At 36.4% G+C, this 23,361-nt stretch overlaps 1 protein-coding gene across 1 annotated transcript in view; it reads right to left on the reverse strand.

The window, feature by feature from the left end:
* Positions 1-16,302: 16,302 nt before the first annotated feature.
* Positions 16,303-23,361, reverse strand: part of LOC133533084 (putative fatty acyl-CoA reductase CG8306) — a 40,610-nt gene continuing 33,551 nt past the window's right edge. The window contains exons 3-4 of the mRNA XM_061872027.1: positions 22,271-22,522; positions 16,303-20,186 (exon numbers count right to left, since the gene is read on the reverse strand). Coding sequence (XP_061728011.1) covers positions 19,101-20,186; positions 22,271-22,522 — 1,338 coding nt within the window. The 3' untranslated portion in view covers positions 16,303-19,100. The remainder of the gene's footprint in view (positions 20,187-22,270; positions 22,523-23,361) is intronic.

A 23,361-nucleotide genomic window follows, 5' to 3' on the forward strand; every position in this document is an offset into this window, starting at 1 on the left:
AAAAAATGGTTTTTCAGAAATTATTTGTTGAAATTTAATTAAGCATAAAAAATAAAATGTTGATTACTATTAAGTGTAACAAATAAATAATTATAAAACTAAAAACGCTTATAATTCTCACAAAAAATACACATATTTATATACACATATTTCTATAAACTAATCCTAAATTGTACATTGCTTTATAAAATTAAATGATATCTAATATTGTAAGAACCTCTTGTTGGCTTGCTACTCGAAAGTGAAGGCCTTCTCTCGTAATTTCCATGCGTCTCTATTATTCAATTTGTGCATCTATTGATCACCGGCCAGTTTTACTATAAAGTCAGTCCGTTGCGCTTCGGTATTACCTTATTTAAATTGTACATTGTGGCCCTTTCATAGATTTAGTTTTAGATTTATTTATTACACAACATACGATTGCATTACAAATTACATTCATGTCAATTTATATGAATCTATATTGTGATTGTCAAAAATAAATTCTAATAATGTTCTAAAAAAATTCAAAAATAAATTCTAAAAATAAATTCAAAAATAAATTTTAATAAAATTCAAAGTTCCTGTTACGTTAAATGTAACTTAATTAATTTTTTAGTTAAATTTTTGTTTCTTTTAACCATTGTTTTGTTATTGTTAATTAGCAAACCAGTAAGGAAGAGCGGTATCTCTTGACACAGGTATCTTGTATACTTAAAAAGAGACGCCAACCTGCATATTGTTAAGTTATGAAGTTACTGAATAATTTTTTTTTTTTTTTATTTTTTTTTTTAATAATGACAAAAAATAACATCATAATCCAGATAGCAACAATTAATAAATGGAAATGTTCACCTGAAAAGGATCGTCAAGTCAGACTTTATTGAAAAACAATAATAAAATAAAAATGAAATAGAATCAAGAAACAAAAACAATGTCAAATATGCAAAAATAAGTTATACAGTTATGTCAAAAAATTCACTAATTGAATATAATGGGTTCTCCAGCAAAAAGTTTCTCAATCGACGCTTCTGGCAACGACGATATTGGTCAGTCTTCGAGTCTATCGGTTGTCTGTCATCCTGGCGACCAACGCTTATAATATTAATTTAAGTAACTACATATAGAGCTTTCTAAAGGCGAAAAATAGATTAAGTTAACATTAAATTGTAAGATTTTTTTTTTAATAAATAAATATTCTATGGAGAAAAACGCTATAGTACGGTCGCCAAGCCGCTCCGAGGCCAGATTTAATTGACTCAGCTCGGCCTTACCCACAACCGGTATCAATGTGTTCGGACAGTTCTCCTGATCACCGTACATGCGGTAGTAAAGCGGAAAAATGGTGGAGGGGATAGTAATGACGTCACAAAGATGGCGGCCGGACCTATTCTTTTTGGCGGTGTATCTCAAAAACCACTTAACCGATTTTAATCATCGAGGTGTCAAATAATAGCTTATATTATGGAGATTATTTCCTTTTCTACAAACATTTACGTGAAACCTATAGGAAAAAAAATAATCACAAAAAACAGTTTTTTTATAAAATTATTATTTTTTATTTTGTAAAAATCTCCGTAAATATTAGCATTTCGCAAATTTTGTTTAATATAAAACATATTGCTTCATTATCAAGGAATATAATGAGCCTTAAAACATACAGATCGAGTAATAAACAATGAAGCTACACTCATTTATTTGCGCATGGGTAACGATAACTGGCTTTTACCGGTCGAAACTGTGGTGACTGTTACGATACGTATTGAATGGAATTTATAGAGTATCGGTTTTAATTACTGAAATTATAATTAAAATTATAAAAACCAGACACAATAATGTTACCTTACTTCGACGTTTAGTCTCTTTTTTCGTCTTAATCATAGGTAGGTACATATTTCTTTTTACTTAAAAATTTTATACAGGGTGAACTTTTAACCACCAGTCATACTCTGCGCAGCGACTTTATAGGTCATACTTAACAACTTTTACTATGGGACCAATTCCGAAATCGCGAAAAAAATTTTGACTGTCCCATATAAAGGTGCGACCAACTTTACCAGACCAACACTTTTCCAAACTGAGCTACAGCTGTCCGATGAAGTTAAGTACTTAGGACTAACTCTCGACAATAAACTCAATTGGAACAACCACATCAACAAACGGATAGACAAGGCGGGAGTTGTCTTCTGGCAGTGCAGAAGGATGATTGGTAAGAGGTGGGGACTCAACCCGAAAATTACCCTCTGGCTCTATAAGACGATAATCCGCCCCTTACTCTGTTACGGTGCTCTGGTTTGGTGGCCAAGAACAAACCTAGGCAACGTACGAGACAAACTACAAAGACTTCAAAGGCTCGCATGCGCGGCCACCACTGGCTGCACGAGGTCTACCCCGACTGCAGCCATGGAGGTCATGCTAAACCTTCCACCGCTGCACCTACACATACAGCAAGAGGCCAGTCTCTCAGCGGTAAGGTTGCGAACCCTCAAGATATGGTCTAACATCACAGGAGCTCTTCACACAAAATGCCTGGAAAAGGTGTATGACGAATTTCCAGTGCTTAGGTCAGACACGGACCGGATTCACAAACAAGCTATCTTCGATAAAAGGTACAAAATACAGTTATATGAGGACGACAATCATGAAGGACTCAATCCCCGGGAGCTGAGAATCTTCACTGATGGGTCCAAAACAGACAGCGGATCGGGCTCTGGAACCTTCTCAGAAGACCTGAACATGTCGATCACCACTCCGCTAGGAGCCCATAACTCGGTATTCCAAGCTGAGTGCATGGGCATCATAAACGCGGCGGCTGTCATCACTGCAAGGAAGGTAGTAGGATCCTCCATCCGCATACTCTCCGACAGTAGAGCAGTCTTAATGGCTCTAAATAGCCATATAGTTACATCCAAACTTATACACGAATGCCACGAACGACTAATGGAGGTATGTCATAATAACAAGATCACCCTACAATGGATCAAGGGACACAGTGGATCCCGAGGTAACGATGCTGCGGACGAGCTTGCCAGGCAAGGATCGAATGCGGGGGCGATTGGTCCGGAACCGATTCTTCCGATACCATTTAGCAAGGTACGCTCAATGCTGCTGGCACGTACAGGGAAACTACACACAGAACACTGGCTGAACCAGACTGGATGCAGACAGGCAAAAGAAGCCATGCCTGGCATCAACGGAAAACTCACAAGGGCGCTCCTGCAACTAGGGAAGGTCCGACTGAGTATGGTAACCAGTGTCATAACAGGTCATGGACTATTTAACAAACATCTTTTCACAACAGGTGTCACAGACAGTCCCCTGTGCCGAGGTTGCATGGAGACAGAAGAAACAGCCTCTCACGTGGTGCTGGAATGCAGCGGAGTGACTCCATACAGGGCTAAACATCTCGGATCTCCGAGAGACCTCCCCGAGGTCCTACTCAACATCAAAGGTTTGATAGGATTCCTCGAAGAGCTGGGCTGGCAGGACTAGCCCACCCCCAACATATCACGCAAAATAGGCGCAAGTCGTCGAGTTGCGGAAAAATCGCCCGAATACAATACAATACAATACAATACAAGGTGCGACCAGACCGCAGCTTAAAAAACGGTCACGATACGGAATCGCAGTGACGCGTCGTATGCGTACCGTTTTTGACGCATGCTCCCCACACCGCTGTTTAAAAAACGGTGACGGTACGGAATCGCAGTGACGTGCTTCACGCGAATCTTTTTTGTTCGCAAAACAGTTGCGTCTTTTACGTCACCGGTACGGTGTCTGCCATAAGATCTCCGTGTAATATTTTTTGCGATTTTTACGCAATTCAATTTACGGTGCGTCAGCTTATTTTAAGCAGCGGTGTGGCGAGCATGCGTCATGGACCCGGGTACGTCCTTAAACTACGTCCAAAAGAGAGGTATGGGCATTGTGAATGTCATCTCGCTTTGTGTGGTAGGGCACAGCCAGTGGGTGTCATTCCAGATCCAAATTTTCTTGCGTGATTCGGCATTGGTCCCATAATAAAAGTTGTTCAGTATGACCTGTAAAGTCACTGCGCAGAGTATGGCTGGTGGTTAAAATTTCATCTTATACCTATATTCGACACAAGTAGTAAGTACTTACAGACCAACTATGATACACATTTTGCCTGTATAGTGATACATAGTGAATAAATTAATACCTGATTTAAAAAATAAAACAAAAATAAGAAATAGCATGTTATTTAATTCAGTAATCACTAATCAGTCTTAAACAATGAACATCATACTTTTAGATTAGACAACAAAATGTATATTTATACTGTGTTTCGACTTGAAAGATTTTACTGCTTTAAAACATAAGACAAACCTACCAACCAAATGTATAAAAAAAAATGTTTTTTGTGATTATTATTTTCCTATAGGTTTCACGTAAATGTTTGTAAAAAGGAAATAATATCCATAATATAAGCTATTAGTTGACACCTCGATGAATACAATCGGTTAAGTGGTTTTCGAGATACACCGCCAAAAAGAATAGGTCCGGACGCCATCTTTGTGACGTCATTACTATCCCCTCCCACCATTTTTCCGCTTTACTACCGCATGTACGGTGATCAGGAGAAACGCCCGAACACATTGATACCGGTTGTGGGTAAGGCCGAGCTGAGTCAATTAAATCTGGCCTCGGAGCGGCTTGGGGACTACTAATAGTAAAAGTTGTTCAGTATGACCTATAAAGTCGCTGCGCAGAGTATGACTGGTGGTTAAAAGTTCACCCTGTATAAAATTTTTAAGTAAAAAGAAATATGTACCTACCTATGATTAAGACGAAAAAAGAGACTAAACGTCGAAGTAAGGTAACATTATTGTGTCTGGTTTTTATAATTGTCATTATAATTTCAGTAATTAAAACCGATACTCTATAAATTCCATTCAATACGTATCGTAACAGTCACCACAGTTTCGACCGGTAAAAGCCAGTTATCGTTACCCATGCGCAAATAAATGAGTGTAGCTTCATTGTTTATTACTCGATCTGTATGTTTTAAGGCTCATTATATTCCTTGATAATGAAGCAATATGTTTTATATTAAACAAAATTTGCGAAATGCTAATATTTACGGAGATTTTTACAAAATAAAAAATAATAATTTTATAAAAAAACTGTTTTTTGTGATTATTTTTTTTCCTATAGGTTTCACGTAAATGTTTGTAGAAAAGGAAATAATCTCCATAATATAAGCTATTATTTGACACCTCGATGATTAAAATCGGTTAAGTGGTTTTCGAGATACACCGCCAAAAAAAATAGGTCCGGCCGCCATCTTTGTGACGTCATTACTATCCCCTCCACCATTTTTCCGCTTTACTACCGCATGTACGGTGATCAGGAGAACTGTCCGAACACATTGATACCGGTTGTGGGTAAGGCCGAGCCGAGTCAATTAAATCGTGTTTCTAGAGGGCTTTTGAGATTTGGCGACCGTACTATTACGAGTACGAGACGCGTAGAGTTCAGCCGCGTAGCCAGCATGCAAATCGCTTACGCTCCGTGGCGATCGAAACGCAACTGTCACTGTCGCACTAATATGGAAGAGTCAGAGAGAGACACAAAGCATTTCGCTGTCGTTGCGATAGCGATTGTCACCTGTCGTCGCGTCGCGTAAGCGTAATCGTTTATAAGTGAAATCTTATTAGTTAAAATCATGGCGTCACTGTCGTCAGATGTCTTCAGCGGATGTATCGACAATCTTACTTTCTAGTCAGACGAAGAAGATTTTTTATTGTTTGATTATATCAGAAGTTTTGTTTTTTACGCGTGTATTACGCTACGCCTGTTGTAATGACGACAGAAATATTTAATGCTACGCTACGACGACGCTTTGTGAGCGGATTTGTTTGAACTAATTGTTCTTGCTCCTAGCGCTCTCGTTCTACGCGCGTATTGCGATACCATTACGCGTCTCTTATTTTATTACGCTTACGCTCCGTATGCTGAGGGCTTTAATAGAGATAACTATAGGATAGCCTATACCTCTCGCATCAAATGATGGCGCCTATGGCAGTTAATTTTACGAGGCTTAGCTGACTAATTTATTTAGAATTGTAACATTTAAGTAATGAAAATACGGTAAATATATATTTCGTCGATAATTTTTTAAATTTAATTTAGTCAATTGACAGTTTTTTTTAATTAACCACAACCAAAAAAGACTTGAAGGAACTGTCTTAGGGACCATTATTGGACGTGAGAGGTAATTAACATTTCTTTCTACGCAATAGCAGGGGCTATTTGTCTCTTTCTTCCTCCTGCCCTTATTCCACGTTATGTGGGGTCGGCACAACATGTTCTTCTCTTCCATTCTCCTCATCTCTCTCATCTTTCGTCACCTCAGCACTCACTCCTTTCTTTCTCATATCCTCTTTCACACAATCCATCCATCGTTTTGGGCAGGGGCTAGTTGTATAGTAGTATATAATAAATAAATATATAGTAATAAATATGTAGTTGTAGTTGTATACAGCGTAATTATATTTATTTTTATTACGTTTTTTATTTAAAGGCACACTAAACAGACAACATTGAAATTTGTTTAACAATATAATTATAGAAAGGTAGGTATTATATGAGAATGCCATCCAAAATAAGCATGCACAGCGAAATAAAATTAAAATGAGCAATAACTATCATAAAATAATAATAAAAAAATGTATATCCTAAAACTACACTAAATTACAGAATAACATAAATAATTTTAACATGTCAAATTGCTTGATATTATTGTGTATAGTATGATGGCCGAGAACCCTAACAGCCTGCCTCTTGAATACTGCCAGCCGTAAATCGAAAATGTCAATTTCTAAATAAATATAAATAAATATATAAATAAATATTATAAATATTATAGGACATTATTACACAAATTGACTAAGTCCCACAGTAAGCTCAATAAGGCTTGTGTTGAGGGTACTTAGACAACGATATATATAATTTATAAATACTTAAATACATAGAAAACACCCATGACTCAGGAACAAATATCCATGTTCATCACACGAATAAATGCCCTTATCAGGATTTGAACCCGGGACCATCAGCTTCGTAGGCAGGGTCACTACCCACTAGGCCAAACCGGTCGTCAATTTCCCTATTTTTGTATACCAAATCATTGTACTCACGGCACATTCTGACGATTGGATTGTAAAAAGAGGTATTATTTCTGTAGACCTGAAGGGCGAAAGTCTTAGGAGCACGGGATCTAAATCCAGGAGTATTGAATGTGTCTAGGGATAGTACCTAAGCTAGGTAAGTCAATTTTATGATGTAGAAGTTTGTGAAAGAATAATAAGTCATGTAAGAGACGACGAGATTCAAGGGAGGATATGTTAATTGTTTGTAGTCTCTGTTCATAACTATGACGTATGAGATCATGGTTGTAACGATAGGACATGAGCCTAAAGCATTTTTTCTGAATTCGCTCAATGTTGTTAGAGTGCACTGCGTAATAGGGTTGTTTCCATATACAAATCTTAGGGCAGAATTGTATCCCAATAAATTCTTTTGGATTATAAGAACATGTTTTATTTTATTTTTTATTTTATTTTCTTTATTGGGGAAAAAAACAGATACAGGCCAGTAATATATACGGATAAGATTCTAAAATAATAAATTTAGCCTACATCCTAACACAATTCCCACTAGGAGTTCCGACAATAATTTTACGACAGCGTTGTAATCGGTACTTAAAACAGACATCCTTACTTATATTAATACTAAACTATTACAATATTTATCATATCCTACTAGTATGTACATTAATGTTAAACTACTTTTAGTTTTAGGGGACCTGTAATGACCATATTTTTGTAAATATTGAATTTAAAAAATCTTTTGGCACACGTCACGTGACCAAACTCGAAACGTCATTGAAGATTGATGACGTCACAACTCTCGGATTGACACTGTTGACAGTTAGGCGATAAACAACAAATGACAAATGTCAGTTGACAGTTCGTATCTTCTACGTGTGTATGTAGTTATGTGTCAAACCGTAAACTGTGACGTCACATAATCAAAGAGCGTTATGGGCGCGAAAGCATCTGTCAAAATATATTTTGTTAATTTAAGATATTTAAAGCCGTTTTTAGTATAAAAGTTGAATTTTAGGGCAACTTTTAGTTAATATAGAACGTAATAAAAGCGTTTCAAAAAATTGGAAACAACCCTATTGGGTGACCAGACGATGCAACCATACTCGAGTACACTGCGAACAAGACTCTGAAATAGACAGAGGAGACTGCTCGGTTTCTTAAAATCTTTAGTAACGCGAAGGATAAATATCAGCATTTGGTTGCTTTTCTTAGTTACATATATACTGTGTGTGGTATCTAAAACTCACATTAGAATAATAATGTGAGAAATTGACGGTAATGGTTCCTAATAAGTGCACGACTATATATTATATTGTTATTGTTCATAATAACAATGGTTTAAATGTTGTTAATTTATCTTGTTTTAGTTGAGATAATTACCAACAAATTGTTTTCAAGTTTTTTTTGTAAATTAAGTACTTGTTTTGGCATCTTTATAAAATCGTATATAAGTAGAGTTAGACCAAGACAACTGTGCAACAATTTTGAAAGCACACGCAGTGAAGTGTTATTAAACGTGGAACTTCTATGAAATTATGACGTATAAATAACATTAGTTTAAAGTTATTTGTTGGGGTCATTTGCATCACTTAAATTGTAAGACATAAGAGATCGACCATCCATTTCTAACTGCTTACCTATTTGTAGATTGGCTGTATGCGTTAAGTCTCATTAATTATATTACAGTTTACATCCGTCAATATAAAAGTTTTGTCTGATGAATGATAACTTTACTAAAAGCAACTACCGAACAACATCGCGCTCTATAACTACGAGCACACTTTTCACATGGTCATTCATGGTTTGACGACCGGTTTGGCCTAGTGGGTAGTGACCCTGCCTACGAATCTGATGGTCCCGGGTTTAAATCCTGGTAAGGGCATTTATTCGTGTGATGAGCATGAATATTTGTTCCTGAGTCATGGGTGTTTTCTATGTATTTAAGTATTTATAAATATTTATATATTATATATATCGTTGTCTAAGTACCCTCAACACAAGCCCTATTGAGCTTACTGCGGGACTTAGTCAATTTGTGTAATAATGTCCTATAATATTTATTTATTTATTCTCTACTCTATCTATTCTAATTTATCGTATTATACCGTACACTGACTGAAATTTATTTATAACTTATATTTATTTATAATACTGTTTTGATCCCACGTGTACGTTGGCTAAATTATCGACAGTAATCGACGGAGCCATATTATCTAAAGATCGAATTGAACCGACGAAACGTCACATTTTGCCACGTCCATAGTTCGTGTGTTTAGCATTAGAAAAATCTTGACGTGTCTTTTATTGAAAATTATTTAAACCCGATTTAAAAAAAAAGAGTTTATTCAAGTGTCTTTTAATAAAAGGACACGTCAAGATCGCTTACCTTATTTCTATAGCTAAAAAAATATCGTTTTTATTTAACTTACACAAAACAAAAAATATACTTGGAAACCTGTTTTATAAAGTATATGATATTTATTAAATTTTATCGATAACTCAAGCACTGTCACATGCCCATCATCAGACTCATAATGACAGGGGTGGCAATCGTCAGACAACTCGACGGCAATTTGAATTGGACCTTAATACCACGGCACAAAGTTCACAGTCGCATGTAACTACATAAGTCTGTGACAACATTTCACGGTGGTATGAACATGAACCGTCTTTGAAGTGTGGGTCAAAAATATCGACGTGGACTAACTACCTAAAATATGTATACACGAGTTTCATGTTTTAGTCACTAACTTTCTTTTTCTTGAGCACAAGGAAAAATTCAATGACTTTGATTATTCCACCTTTCTAGCGTAAGATAAATATGACACGCAGTATGTATACAGGATGTTTTGTCACCTGTTTTTTTTAGTCTGACCAAGATAAGTTGGCAGCGATTTTGATAGCCCAGACGGTGCAAGTATCAAGTAAACTTCGTACTTTCATACAGTTTGACGTTTATAATAAAAATCAAATCAAATTTTAAATAAATATAACCCGTGCACCATCTGGGCTATCAAAATCGCTGCTAACTTATCTTGGTATTGCTCTACGGGCTTAATATATGAGTCAAACTGAGCAACTTTTACTATTGGGCTAACCCTGAAATCGCGAATTTTTTTTTTCTCTCCCATAGATAATGTCAATGTCAGAGTGTTTATTTGTAAAACATAGAAATCAGAAATCATTGCATTTATTCGTGATAAACTATGACACACAAAAGTATAACAACATAACAAAAGAAAGGAACATAGAATAAATTAATAAATAGTTTGCCACGAAATGGTCCCGCCTCAGCATTAATGCATAGGTGAAACTGTTACAGTGGTATATAAAATTATCAATTTGGTATCACTATGTTTTACCTTTTGGCGTACAAAAACATGTCCTTAAAATAATTAATTGTTAATTTTTATACTAGACTATGCTGACATCAGTTATCTGGATCTTAATGAGGACCAGCTCAATAAACTTGAGCGCTTGCAAAATCTCTGTATTAGATTTATATTTGGACTACGCAGACCATATTTCCAACTTCCGTGCCCAGCTCAAGTGGCTCCCTATACGTCTTCGTCGTAATTCTCATATTCTCAATCTTCTTTATAGCGTTCTTTTCTACCCCTCTACTCCCCCATATCTTAAAGAGCGTTTTACCTATCTCCCCTCCGTCAGGCCTTCACGGAAATATCTACTTGTTCCCCCTCCATCCTCTACAAAATATTATACTGACTCTTTCACTTTTCGAGCTGTTCGGCTGTGGAACAGCCTGCCCTTAGATATTAGGTGTGCGAAAACTCTTCAAAGCTTTAAAACCCTACTGAAAAATCATTACTTGTCTCTTTCTTAATGTGCCGCTGTGTTATATTATGTATGTATGTATATTTAGATATGTATCTAATATTTATTTATTTTAATATAGGTATGTATTGTTATATTTATATGTTTATTTAAATTGTAAATGTACTGTATGTACTGTCTGCTTATTGTATGTGTAATTTTCCTATTACTCTAATTAATTCGTGCACTACCTGTTCTAAAACCTTACTGTTCTTTATATCTTGCTACCCTAAGGTTGTCTGGAAGAGATCGCTTACAGCGATAAGACCGCCTGTTGCTACCTTTCTTTACATTGTAAATCTGTTTTAAAATTTGTTTTCTTTGTGGTGCAATAAAGAATATTAACTTACTTACTTATAATATCTTAACTAGGTAATTAATAAAACATAAAATCACACCAACAGACAGACACGCACAGCAGCAGTTAACAGACAGCCAAAATGTATGAAACAGTTTTTTGTGATTTCGGGGTTGGTCCCATAATAGAAGTCGCTCAGTAAGTATGACCTATATATCACCCCGAAATTATTGCAGGTGACCAAATAATCACCCTGTATTGTATGTGGATATAATTATATGTATGCATATTCATCTCATTCCTTAAAAACTTCTAACATAATCGAGCTGATCTGATGATGGAGACAGGAGGTGGCCATTAGACCTCTGTGATAAACAACGCAACCTGTCTTGATGAGTATTTATAGTTGCCTTTGGAGAAAAGTACAGTCAGCGATGAAAGCTTTTACGAGAATTTAAATTGTTGCCAAAAACTTTTTTCTGTTCGAATCAGTGCAAAGTTAGCTTAGGCGGACTATATGTAACGTGTTTTAAAACCACATATTTTTTTGACGTAGACATTGCTGCCATCTGTTGTTGAGTAGTGTTTTACAACATCTGTGTGCTTGTAGTGGTTAATATGACAACTATTTGAAATAATTTAGTTGCAAAATGACTGTGAAATCATGGGCTCTCGCTCAGTCCTAAATTTGTAACTATATAGAAAGATAGAAATATATTGTTATTTGTGTTATAAGGGGGCAAAATTGTTGTTTAACCTCTTGTACTAATATTGATACCCGAGCAAGCGACAGATTCCAAAATTGAACCAAGAGCGTACCGAGAAAAAACATTTTCATATAAAATGTTGCCAAGACGAAACCATGAGGCTCGCACTGTCAAAAAGTTATCTGATTAAATATATTTCATCAGAACATATGTGGTATTGGCAATAAAATTAATGAACTTGAAATATATCTAGATGTTTTAGATGATAAATTACACTATATCTGCATAACGGAGCACTTTCTTAATAGGCATTCTGCCCCTCTGCTTACGCTGCCCGACTATAAACTTGCGTGTTACAATACCAGATTAGCTAAAAAAAGAGGAGGCTCACTCATTCTAGCTGCAAAAGACAAGGAAACGGAGGACTTGCCAATATGTAAACAACTGTATAAAGTAGAAAGTTTTGAAATATGTGGAATCATAGATGTTGAGACCGACCTACACATTTTCTGTTGTTATCGTAACCCTGTAAAGAAGAATTTTGAGGAATTTATTGGAAAGATGGAAAGACTCCTAGAGTATTCCCATGCGAAAAAATGTGTGATCTGCGGTGATTTTAATGTTAATACAATGGACGATAGTAAAGAATGTACCGTATTTCTTAATCTGTTAAAATGTTATAATTTTAAGCAAATGATAAATGAAGTTACGTTTAAGCGAAATAACAGTGAGTCATGTATAGACAATTTTTTAACTAACTTAAGTGATGATTATATTTTAACTGCAAAAGTAGACCACAATAACTTAGCAGATGGTCATGCAGGAATCTTCTGTCATATTGTACTTGAAAGTAAAAAACAAAAGAAGAGCAAAAAACTCGTTCTGGTTAGAAATAATCGAAAATTAACCAATACTGGTTGTGATAATTTTAAAAAACAATTAAGTGCAACTGATTGGGATCGCCTTGGCGTAAATGATTTATTGGACAAAGTAGGAAGAATTTTTAAAACTTGTTTTAAATTAAAGCCTCAAAAAATATCCCTCGACAAAAATACTCGAAATAAATGGATTACTAAAGGCATTAAAATTGCTAGTAAAATGAAGAGATTCCTTATGAATGTGGATACAAACACTTGTGATAATACAATACTGAGATATCGGGAAAAGTATCTACTCACTCTTAAAAAAGTTGTTAAGAAAGCTAAAATGATCGCTATTCAGTCAGAAATTGAATCTGCTAAGAACTCGTCCAAATGCATATGGAATGTTGTTAACCGTCATAGGAATAAAAGTAAAAATCTTCCACATAGTATTATTTTGAAAAAAGATAATCGTATTATACAACAACCCAAAGAGATTGCAGAATTTTTTTCAGAGATTTTTGACAATAGTAAAATAAAATCAAGTAACATATCGACAGTAATCCATAACTTTGAGCGAGACGTAGCACGGGTGGAGAATGTTATGGTCTTGGATCCAGTTTCAATTTATGAAGTTAAGAGACTAGTAAGAAGTATGCCAAATAAAAAATCGTGTGGTTATGATGAGATACCTATTACTCTAATAAAAGATTGTCTAGATGTCTTTGCGAAACCTTTAGCGCAATTTTATAATAAATGTTTTGACCTAGGTACCTTTCCAGACCAATTGAAAGTTGCCCGAATTCTTCCAATCTATAAAAAAGGGGCAAAATGTGACCCTAAAAATTATAGACCAATCTCCTTGTTACCAGTTCTTTCAAAGATTCTTGAAAAATTACTTAAATCTCGATTAATTGCTCACCTGACTAGACACCGGGTTTTAAATACCAGACAATTTGGATTTCAAAGAAAAATAGGTACAACTGATGCTGTGGAACAATTTATTGATGATGTCATTATGGAACTTAATAATAGGAAAAGAGTAGCAGGATTATATCTAGATCTCAGCTCTGCTTTTGATATGGTTGACCATAGTCTTCTTCTTCATAAACTGAATCATTATGGCATTTGCGGGAACGCTTTACTTTTATTTAAAAGTTATTTGGGAAATCGGCAGCAGTACGTTGAAATCAATAGCATTACAAATGATGTAGAAATAACTGTAAATTCAGGATTGGTCGGAGCCACCAGAGGCGTACCACAAGGCTCCGTATTGGGCCCGCTGCTTTTTATAGTCTTCACTAATGATCTGGTTAGCTACATGTCTCGGAATGTTCCTGATTTGAAGGTTGTATCATTTGCGGATGACACTAGTGCTATAATATCAGATAATAATATGGTAGATCTTAATAAAAAAATCAATGATGCACTTGGTGCTTTCGAAACATGGTTTAGTATAAATAACTTAAAGCTTAATATGGATAAAACACACCTTATGCTCTTTAACGCAAACTCGAAGTCAAAAGATAACTTGTCTGTAAGAATAAATGGTAGTCAGATTGATCAAGTACACGTTGTTAAGTTTTTGGGAATACGCATTGACTCACAACTTAGTTGGAAAGATGAGCTGCAGGATATTGAAAGTAGTATATGCTCAGCTTGCTACGCCATTCGGAGTTTAAGGGATGAAATAGATGTGCAACATCTCAAAATGGTTTATCACTCTTTAGTGGAATCCAAATTGAGATACAGCATTCGATTCTGGGGAAATGGTTTTAGAAACAATATAAATACAGCTTTTGTTTTACAAAAAAGAGCAATTAGGACAATGACACGTACCCCTCAATGGGTTTCTTGTAGAGAACTTTTTGTTAAGCTACGAATTCTTACAATACCTAGTTTGTTTGTACACGTACTTCTTACATCATTTGTTAAAAATCTGCATGAAACAGAGGAAGATAGACAAGTTCGTTTAGAAACACGTAAGAAAAATATTTGCAATAATTTTATCCCGAAATTGCAAGTGGCTAAACACTCTGTACGCTACCAAGCAGTAAATTTGTACAATAGGCTACCAAACGAATTAAAGGAAATACGAGAGTACCATGTTTTTAAGAAGTCCCTCAAAACGTTTCTACTGGAAGGCTGTTATTATAATATTGATGACATATTTCAAAACCATACTGCTCTATATTAATTTTATATTTATTTTATATTGTAATTTTTTAATTCCTAGTTTCTATACAAGCGAACATGTTTTTAATGCTGACCAATAATATGTATTATATTTTGCTCTGACTTTTTTGACTGCTATAATCAGTGACTGTTCTGTAAATATTAATTTTTATCTTTTGCCACACCCCTAGGGGTTTCATGTACTATACTGTTATACCGTGTAGTGTATTGAATGCAAATAAAGAAATGAAATGAAATGAAATGATCTCTTGTAGAGCCAAGCTTCTAATTCTGCAATCTCTAGCTTCACAAACTCTACATGTTAGTCAAAATATGTGGTTTGGCCGTTTCGTTACTACAACAACTATTGTATAATAAAAAATAATGAATAGTCAATAAATGTTTCACCTTACACCCATATGGCGGTAGCGAAACGACCAAGCCATATATGTGACGCTCCACGGGTAAAGATACCTTGTGGCGGTTGGCGCTTATGGCTCCTCTACACGATGGCCCAGCGTAGGCCAGTCTAAGGGACGCAGCTATGCGGTGGAATAAGATAGCAATATCACTTGCTCCCTCTAACGCATAAATGCGTCCCTTGGACTGGCCTACGCTGGGCCATCGTGTAGAGGAGCCGTTACATTGCGTGGCACCAAGTATTGGAGCATCATTAATGAAGCATACCTAAGCGTGGAACGTCACATATTAATATTTAATTGCTTTTGCCTTAGGAATGTGTAGTTAAAACTCTTCAGCACAATGGTCTTAAGCGCCATAGACGCGCTTAAGTCCTTCATACCAATTTCCGCATTTTGAAAAATTTCCAAAAACTCGATCGACAAAAAAAAAAATTTAATCATAGAATCTGGCACATATTTCACGAGAATTGGTTAAGAATTGCGATCTGCAGAGAACTCAGAGGAGAATATCCAGACATAGGAAAGCAAAATGCCCGAGTCAGAACGGACACCTACGCTAATGGCTCTGCACGATGGTTCAGCGCTGGACGAGCGAGATAGCCATGCGATGGCCCAGCGCTGGACCAGCGAGATGGCCATGCGATGGTTGAGAGCACGCACTATGGAATGGGCCACGTGTAGATGCGTACGCATCGCACCATCGCTGGCCCACTACCTTTGATGTGCGGACGAAAAACCGACACCGTGGCCATCCCATCGCCATCCCGCCGCGCCATAAGCCATCCGACACCACTACCCTCTGTACACGCCGGCCCATCTGAGTGGGCCAGCATGATGGCCTATCGTGTAGAGGAGCCATAACGCTACGCTACGGTCAATAAATGAAACAAGACATAAAAAATAAACATTTATTAACCACCTCCATAATATTCATATCTATATTACAAAAATATAAAAATAATTATCTTTTAATATGTTTGTAGGGTATTTCCGCTTTCTATACGATAAAGGGAACTTTACATAAAAATTATATAATGTTTCGGATTTGGACCGATGAACTAACATTACGAAAACCCATTCAATTACCTGCTTCCCTTGCTCTAAAGTTTATTTATGACTTTCTTATCCTTTGATAATACTGGGAAGACACTGAATACATATATTTTCACTGGTTCTAGTTTAAATGACTACGCTAAAGTTAAAAGAAAATTATGAACGTATAACCGATCATCGATCACCTATCGTTTTCTATGACAGATGATCGGTGATCACAATATGCTTCTGTAGAAAACTGAAGCGCCGGACGCCTCGGCCCGAACCGTTCTAACGTAAGTCATCCTTCAGTGACATCACTTTTGAACCGATTTTTATAAATGAATCAGTCATTGGAGCGAGTTCTGTCACTGTCAAAAATTACAGTCCAATTAATATTTGTGACATTATTTATGAAAAGGGACCTTATTGTCGGTGGCGCTTACGCCGCACAGCGTAGCGCGGCGTTGTTTATAATATGGGAGCATCGTTGATAATGGCATAAGCGCCACCGACAATAAGGTCCCTTTTCATAGATAATATCACATTTTTTGCTTTTTTAAAGCTATTTCTGTAATAATAACAAGTGTTTTGTTTATAAATAATTATATACTATTTCTAATATAATTATAACAACAAAAATATAGTACCAATTTAAAATTACCATTTTCCGTATTACATTAAAGAATATTTATAAAAAAAATTAATGTTACCAGTAACATATACAATGTGTCGTGTAAAAATACTTTTTGGGCGAAATACCCTTAAATCCAAAATTTTTACTCACATTTTAACAGAACATACTTATTTAATAACACCATAAGCGCAAAACGCCCGAAGGTCCCTTTTTATACGTGTCGGCACATTAATAAGTACATACGTAGAGCATTATCTTACAAATAAAGTAAGTGATCGAAGAGCTGGCGGGGGTCTCGCACAACGTATCAGTATTGCGATACAACGAGGAAATGCCGCCAGCATCCTTGGTACAATGCCTCAAGGGCCTATTTTAGATATAAGCTAGTTATAGTAATCATCTGTATATATCCATTATGTATATTGTTATTGTAAATAAAGTATATTTTATTCATAAAGTATCAATATCATAATATCAAAGGTAAGGTGAGAATACTAGTAATATTACTAGTAATAATACTACTAATAAAACTGCAAGTTACAAGTAAAATTATTAGTATTCTATAAGCAGTTTTCGTTATATTCAAGGAAGGCGCACTTAGACTGCATGGCGCACTTCGCCCCCTCGCCTTAATTTTTTTAGTAATTAATCATTTATTTATTTCTCATAATTATAAAGTTACTGGAGTGGGTGTGAACGCCCAATTTAAGTCTATTCGAGTTATTCGATGATTATCAATAGGAATGCCCGCAATTCATCGTATACATCAGGGGTTCCCAATCTTTTTCAACATGCGGCGCAGTTACAAGTTTAGTATTTTGCGACGGCGCCCTTGTAAATTTAAAATCACGGTCGAAAAAGAGTGACACGACGCTATATTATTTAACGCTGCGAGCGCTCAAATAGGTACCCGCGAATATTTGTGGTTTCGGATAATGATAGAACTCACGGCGCCCCTCTTTACTTTTTCTACGGCGCACCAGGGCGCCGCGGCGCACACTTTGGGAACCCCTGGTATACATACATGTCACATACACGCCTACAACGTTGGTAAAAACAAGAAAATAAAAACTTTACGTTACTGTATCAGCGTACACAATAACATTAAGTTAAACAGTACAGTCAAAAAACCATCATTAACACGGTCAAGTGGGTCTAATGGGGACAGAGGGGAACCTTTAGACAATTATGACTATAAACTAGTCTACCAAGTTGAAAACAATATTATTGGAAAATATTTCCTTTGTCTAATGCTACTCCACCTGTCTCAGTTACCCCATTTGACGGTAATAGTAGTATATACAGCGCAGCGCAGTTTTGTAGCGCTGGTGGCCTAGCGGTAAGAGCGTGCGACTTGCAATCCGGAGGTCGCGGGTTCAAACCCCGGCTCGTACCAATGAGTTTTTCGGAACTTATGTACGAAATATCATTTGATATTTACCAGTCGCTTTTCGGTGAAGGAAAACATCGTGAGGAAACCGGACTAATACCAACAAGGCCTAGTTTACCCTCTGGGTTGGAAGGGCAGATGGCAGTCGCTTTCGTAAAAATTAGTGCCTACGCCAAATCTTAGGATTAGTTGTCAAGCGGACCCCAGGCTCCCATGAGCCGTGGCAAAATGCCGGGACAACGCGAGGAAGAAGAAGGGAGTAGTATATACATTTTATTGTGTAAAATTTAATTAGCAAGTGAATAAGTTCAGCTTAGTAGTAATGCCATAGAGAAATAAGTATGTTTAGAGTGCGCGCTTTTGGCGCGAGGCGTAAATTTGACGTTTATGGTTCCGTACAGCCCACAAGATGGCAGAACCTAGATGCACAAGAAAACGTACGCGAACGTTAGATGGCAGCACTGGCTTTGGTGTGCCGATTCCGATTTACAACACAAGATGGCAGACTCTCCAACGTGCACGGTCCCTCTTACTTATTTCTTTATGATTGTACCTACTGTAATTAAGTATCATCGGTTTACCTAAAAAAGTAATATGTTAACTAAACAGCAGTCAAATAGCTAAAAAAACAGTCTATAAATAACTATACAAAATATATAACGCCGGCACACACCACGCACTTTGTGTCATGGTCAGACCAGTCAAGAAAGCTACGAAATACCAGAAAAGATAAATTACCAAAACCTGCCAAATTACATGAAGAACCAACAACACGGTATCCTTACCCCTCGCTGCCTCTAAAGTAGATTCTTTCTCACGATTTAAGTACCTTCTTACTCCCAAATGCAAAGCAGTGAAGTAAGCTCTCCATTCGATGTCAGATATATCTATATAAAATAGTTTACTATCAGTACTATTCATTTTACTAGCTAACTCAATGGAATTAGTATTATGGAACTTCCATTCAGTAAAAATAAACTTTTCAAGTCTGTTTAGCGAGTTCCATACGTTTCTATGCAGTCTAAACAGGATTGGACGGCCTCCGGTCACACGTAGAAGCATATCTAGGAGAATAGCTGGTATAAAATGAACAAAAATGGCGGATATTCTGAACAATAATAGAGAATTAACGAATTTCAGATGCGGATACCAAACGGCGCTTTTTAATGGGTATTTATGTAAAGTTTCATTAATAGTATCTTCAAGCATCGCCCATCTGTATGGCTTTTGGGTTGACGATGTCGCGTGGTATATAGCAAGCAGACCTGTACTCGATTTTGCTGTTTGAAAACCGGCGACCAACAGCTCATTAACCACTACATCGACAGGAATATAATCTGCGATGTTATTGACAGCTAAAGGCAGTCTGCGGACAACGCCTTTAGATGCACCCATTAAGAAACCTTGCGGGCCTACTTTGGAGCAAGTCCAACCAGGCACTGGCTCCTTCCACGCAGCGACGATCATACTTGGTCTAACTATAGTACAAGGGAATTTATCAGCATACTTCGCGACTTCATGCTCAGCTAAATGTTTAGTGAAAGTGTAAGTATTTGGATGAGTTTTTAGCAGTTTTGGTTCTACAACTGCTAGGGCTTCATCAGAAAGAGTGTCGACTAAGGCAATGACTTGTTCCACGTCTTCTGGTGCGTCGTAGAGCTTTTCTCGGGCCTCATGGAGGTAGGAATTGACGTACGCTGATGACACGTGGATCATGACCTGAAATAAGAGATTTGATATTAGTGTCTCTGTCATGATGTTGATAGCTAATGTAAGCTAAGATAAGATACATTTTTTTTTGATAAAAATATACAAATTGTACACGACAATTTAATGTGGATTCTGTACCATACTATAACACAACAACCATATTATTATAAATAAATTTATATTACATTACAATGTTCAATTTTGTCTTTGTTGTTCTATTGATTACAATTTTAATTATCAGGAATTCAACTATTGTTTAGTTACTCATTTAAATTCTCAGTTTTTTAGGGTTCCGTACCCAAAGTATAAAACGGGACCCTATTACTAAGACTCCGCTATCCGTCCGTCTGTCTGTCACCAGGCTGTATCTCATGAACCGTGATAGACTAGACAGTTGAAATTTTCACAGATGATGTATTTCTGTTGCCGATTTTGCAAGAAATACTAGAAACAGAATAAAATAAATATTTAAGGGGGCTCCCATACAACAACATTTCATTATGTTATAGATCGTGTCGTTCACGAAGACGTGTGCCTTGACTATTGTCATGTAATTAAAGGTTAGATTCGAAAAATCTGCGCGTCATCGTGGATGACACGAACTATATATAAGTAGGTAAGTAAAAATGTATTATTTACCTATACTACTTTTAGTCATAAAGTCAGCTACCTTCTGCTTAGAGCTTCCACCTTTTTTCTACAGGAAAATAGTATTTTGGACAAAATATTGAAAAAATATAGTAATTACTGGGGAAAAAAAAAATAGGACACTGATTTAAGGCGAATTGCGGCGTTTAAAAATCCAAGTCGCTTACGATGCGATATCGGTGACATTTGTATTCAATTTTTTTATTTATTGATGAAAATATATTATTATTCGTACTATTTTTTGTTTGTGTAATATACATTCGCTATCATTTTGATGTTAAAATTTAGCTTATCATTTAACAATAAAAAATCGTTTTCGAAAAAAAGATACAAAAAAAATCTGAAGACAATTTTTTTTGGTAGGTATTAATTCTCGATTAATTGTGGAAATTTATCTGTGTTATTCATGCTTGAAATGCATGCCCTAATTCATAAGCTATTGAAAAAAATATTTTTTTTTAGTGTGCGACAGGTATCTAAATGGACAGATAATTGTACATTAACCAAGTGCAGTCATGTTTGGCGGCATAAAACTTTGAAGGGGTGCAATTTAAAAATAGTCGAAAAAAAACATAGGTATGGGGGTGATTTATTGATAACATTCATCGTACTATACGTGGTTAACGGCTTCACTATACGGGTTCAAACACATTGTATAATCATAATAAAGGTCCTCTCAGATCCTCAGATATTTATTTTCATCGTAATCTGGGCTTAAATGCCGAAATCCAAGATGGCGGACGGTCTTTCCAATTTTACCTCAGATTCATTTTTTTGACTCAAATATCATAATATTATAGAACGGGTGGCAACCCTACTTCTACTAGCTGTACATCTGTACCAACCGCCACAAGTGACCTATAACCTAAAACCCGTTCTGCGTCAAGCCAGGTCCAAAGGTCCATCATACTAGAATCGTTTGACAACCATGACCCACAACGGGGAACCTGTTCTCCGCCATACCAGGTTCAAAGGTCCCCATCCAGCGACGGAATAGACAGTATGTATACACGGTGTAACATGAGAAAACCGAAAGATTTTAACCACGCATTTCTGAGGCCATAAAAAGGAAAAAATGAGTTTAAGTAAATTTCACCAATTTTTTTTTGAATTTTTGAATGTTTTTTTTCATAAAAAGTTATTTGTAAATCTGGCACTGAACATTTTTTACTATTTTTTTGTAAAACCTACAGTGGAGGGTGCTTCCAATTTTTTTTCCATACTAAATTGAACCTTATCACCAAGCTAGAAAGGTGTTCGTACCAAGCTAGTGAAAATATACTCAATCCGCTTAGATATACTCGTACATTCGAGATACGCACACATTGAAACCGTCCGGATTGCAGTATCACAGCTGGTAGTCTGTGGCGTGGCCTCTGTCAAATTGTACCTCTATGTATATGTAGCACTTTGTAGACTGACAATGTTTTTTTCTTTAAACGTACCTTTAAGTTCTTAGCCTGTCCAGCCAACTCCATAACTCTTCTCGTCCCAAGCACATTAATTATAACTGTCGGCTTGAGGCCCTCCTCAAAATCTAACGTAGCAGCAGAGTGGATGATGACGTTGACATTGTCCACCAGCAGCTGCCGGTCTTCGGCGTTGAGTCCCAGGTTCGGTTCTCCGACGTCGCCGGCTATGGGGACTAGTTTTTTGAAGATGTCGGGTGTGTTGGTTTGGAGGAGGGTTTCGAAGATCTGCAACGTGAAATAATATAATTCAAATTGTGAGAATATTTCGAACATTTTAGGAAGTGCAAAGCACTGATATCAGTGCTTTGAATTGAAACTGGACCTTATCGCTTTGCAATAAGATTTAAGAATTGTTAGTTATGGTAGTTTTCATATTGCCAGTGGGGTGACACTTCTCCTTTCGGTCATTCTCGGCTCCGTTCGGCTCAGCATTACTCCGAGCAAAAATTTGGGTTGGCACAACTTGGCGTCCCTTTACGTGCATGACCAAAGATAAGATAATAACTTGAATTTTGACAACTCTAAATAGCCGAAGGGATAGTGCCACATTAGAACGGGACAGCATGATTCGTCCCTGAATCGTTGTCAAACTTCGGTTGTGTAGGAAGTGTCATTTCTGTACGGTAGTACTATAATTTATTATGTAATATTGCTTGGATTGGATATGGTGAACCGTACTCAACCTATGTGAAAAATACTATAACATTGTGGGCGATGGCACATACGTAGCTATCCTTCTGACTATGACCAAGGCAATTTTTCTTAATAGCAGAATTTTTAGATTAAAATACGGTCGGCAAAAAATTTATTGGAAAACTTGAGATTTTATTTTACTTTACTTATCCAGATTTTTTTTACTTTCGCTCAATAGACAAAAATCACGAACATAGATGGTCTAAAGCACTTTAAAAATTTGGAATTTGGAACAATTCATGCACAAAAGCGAAATATATGAAAACTGCTTATAAAACTGCGCAATTTTATTTTTGAGGGAACTCATCGATTATTTACTACGTCGGTGACAAACAAGCATACGGCCCGCCTGATGGTAAGCAGTCTCCGTA

Source organism: Cydia pomonella, chromosome 28 (genome assembly GCF_033807575.1).
Source record: "Cydia pomonella isolate Wapato2018A chromosome 28, ilCydPomo1, whole genome shotgun sequence".
In the NCBI taxonomy this organism is placed as follows: domain Eukaryota; kingdom Metazoa; phylum Arthropoda; class Insecta; order Lepidoptera; family Tortricidae; genus Cydia; species Cydia pomonella.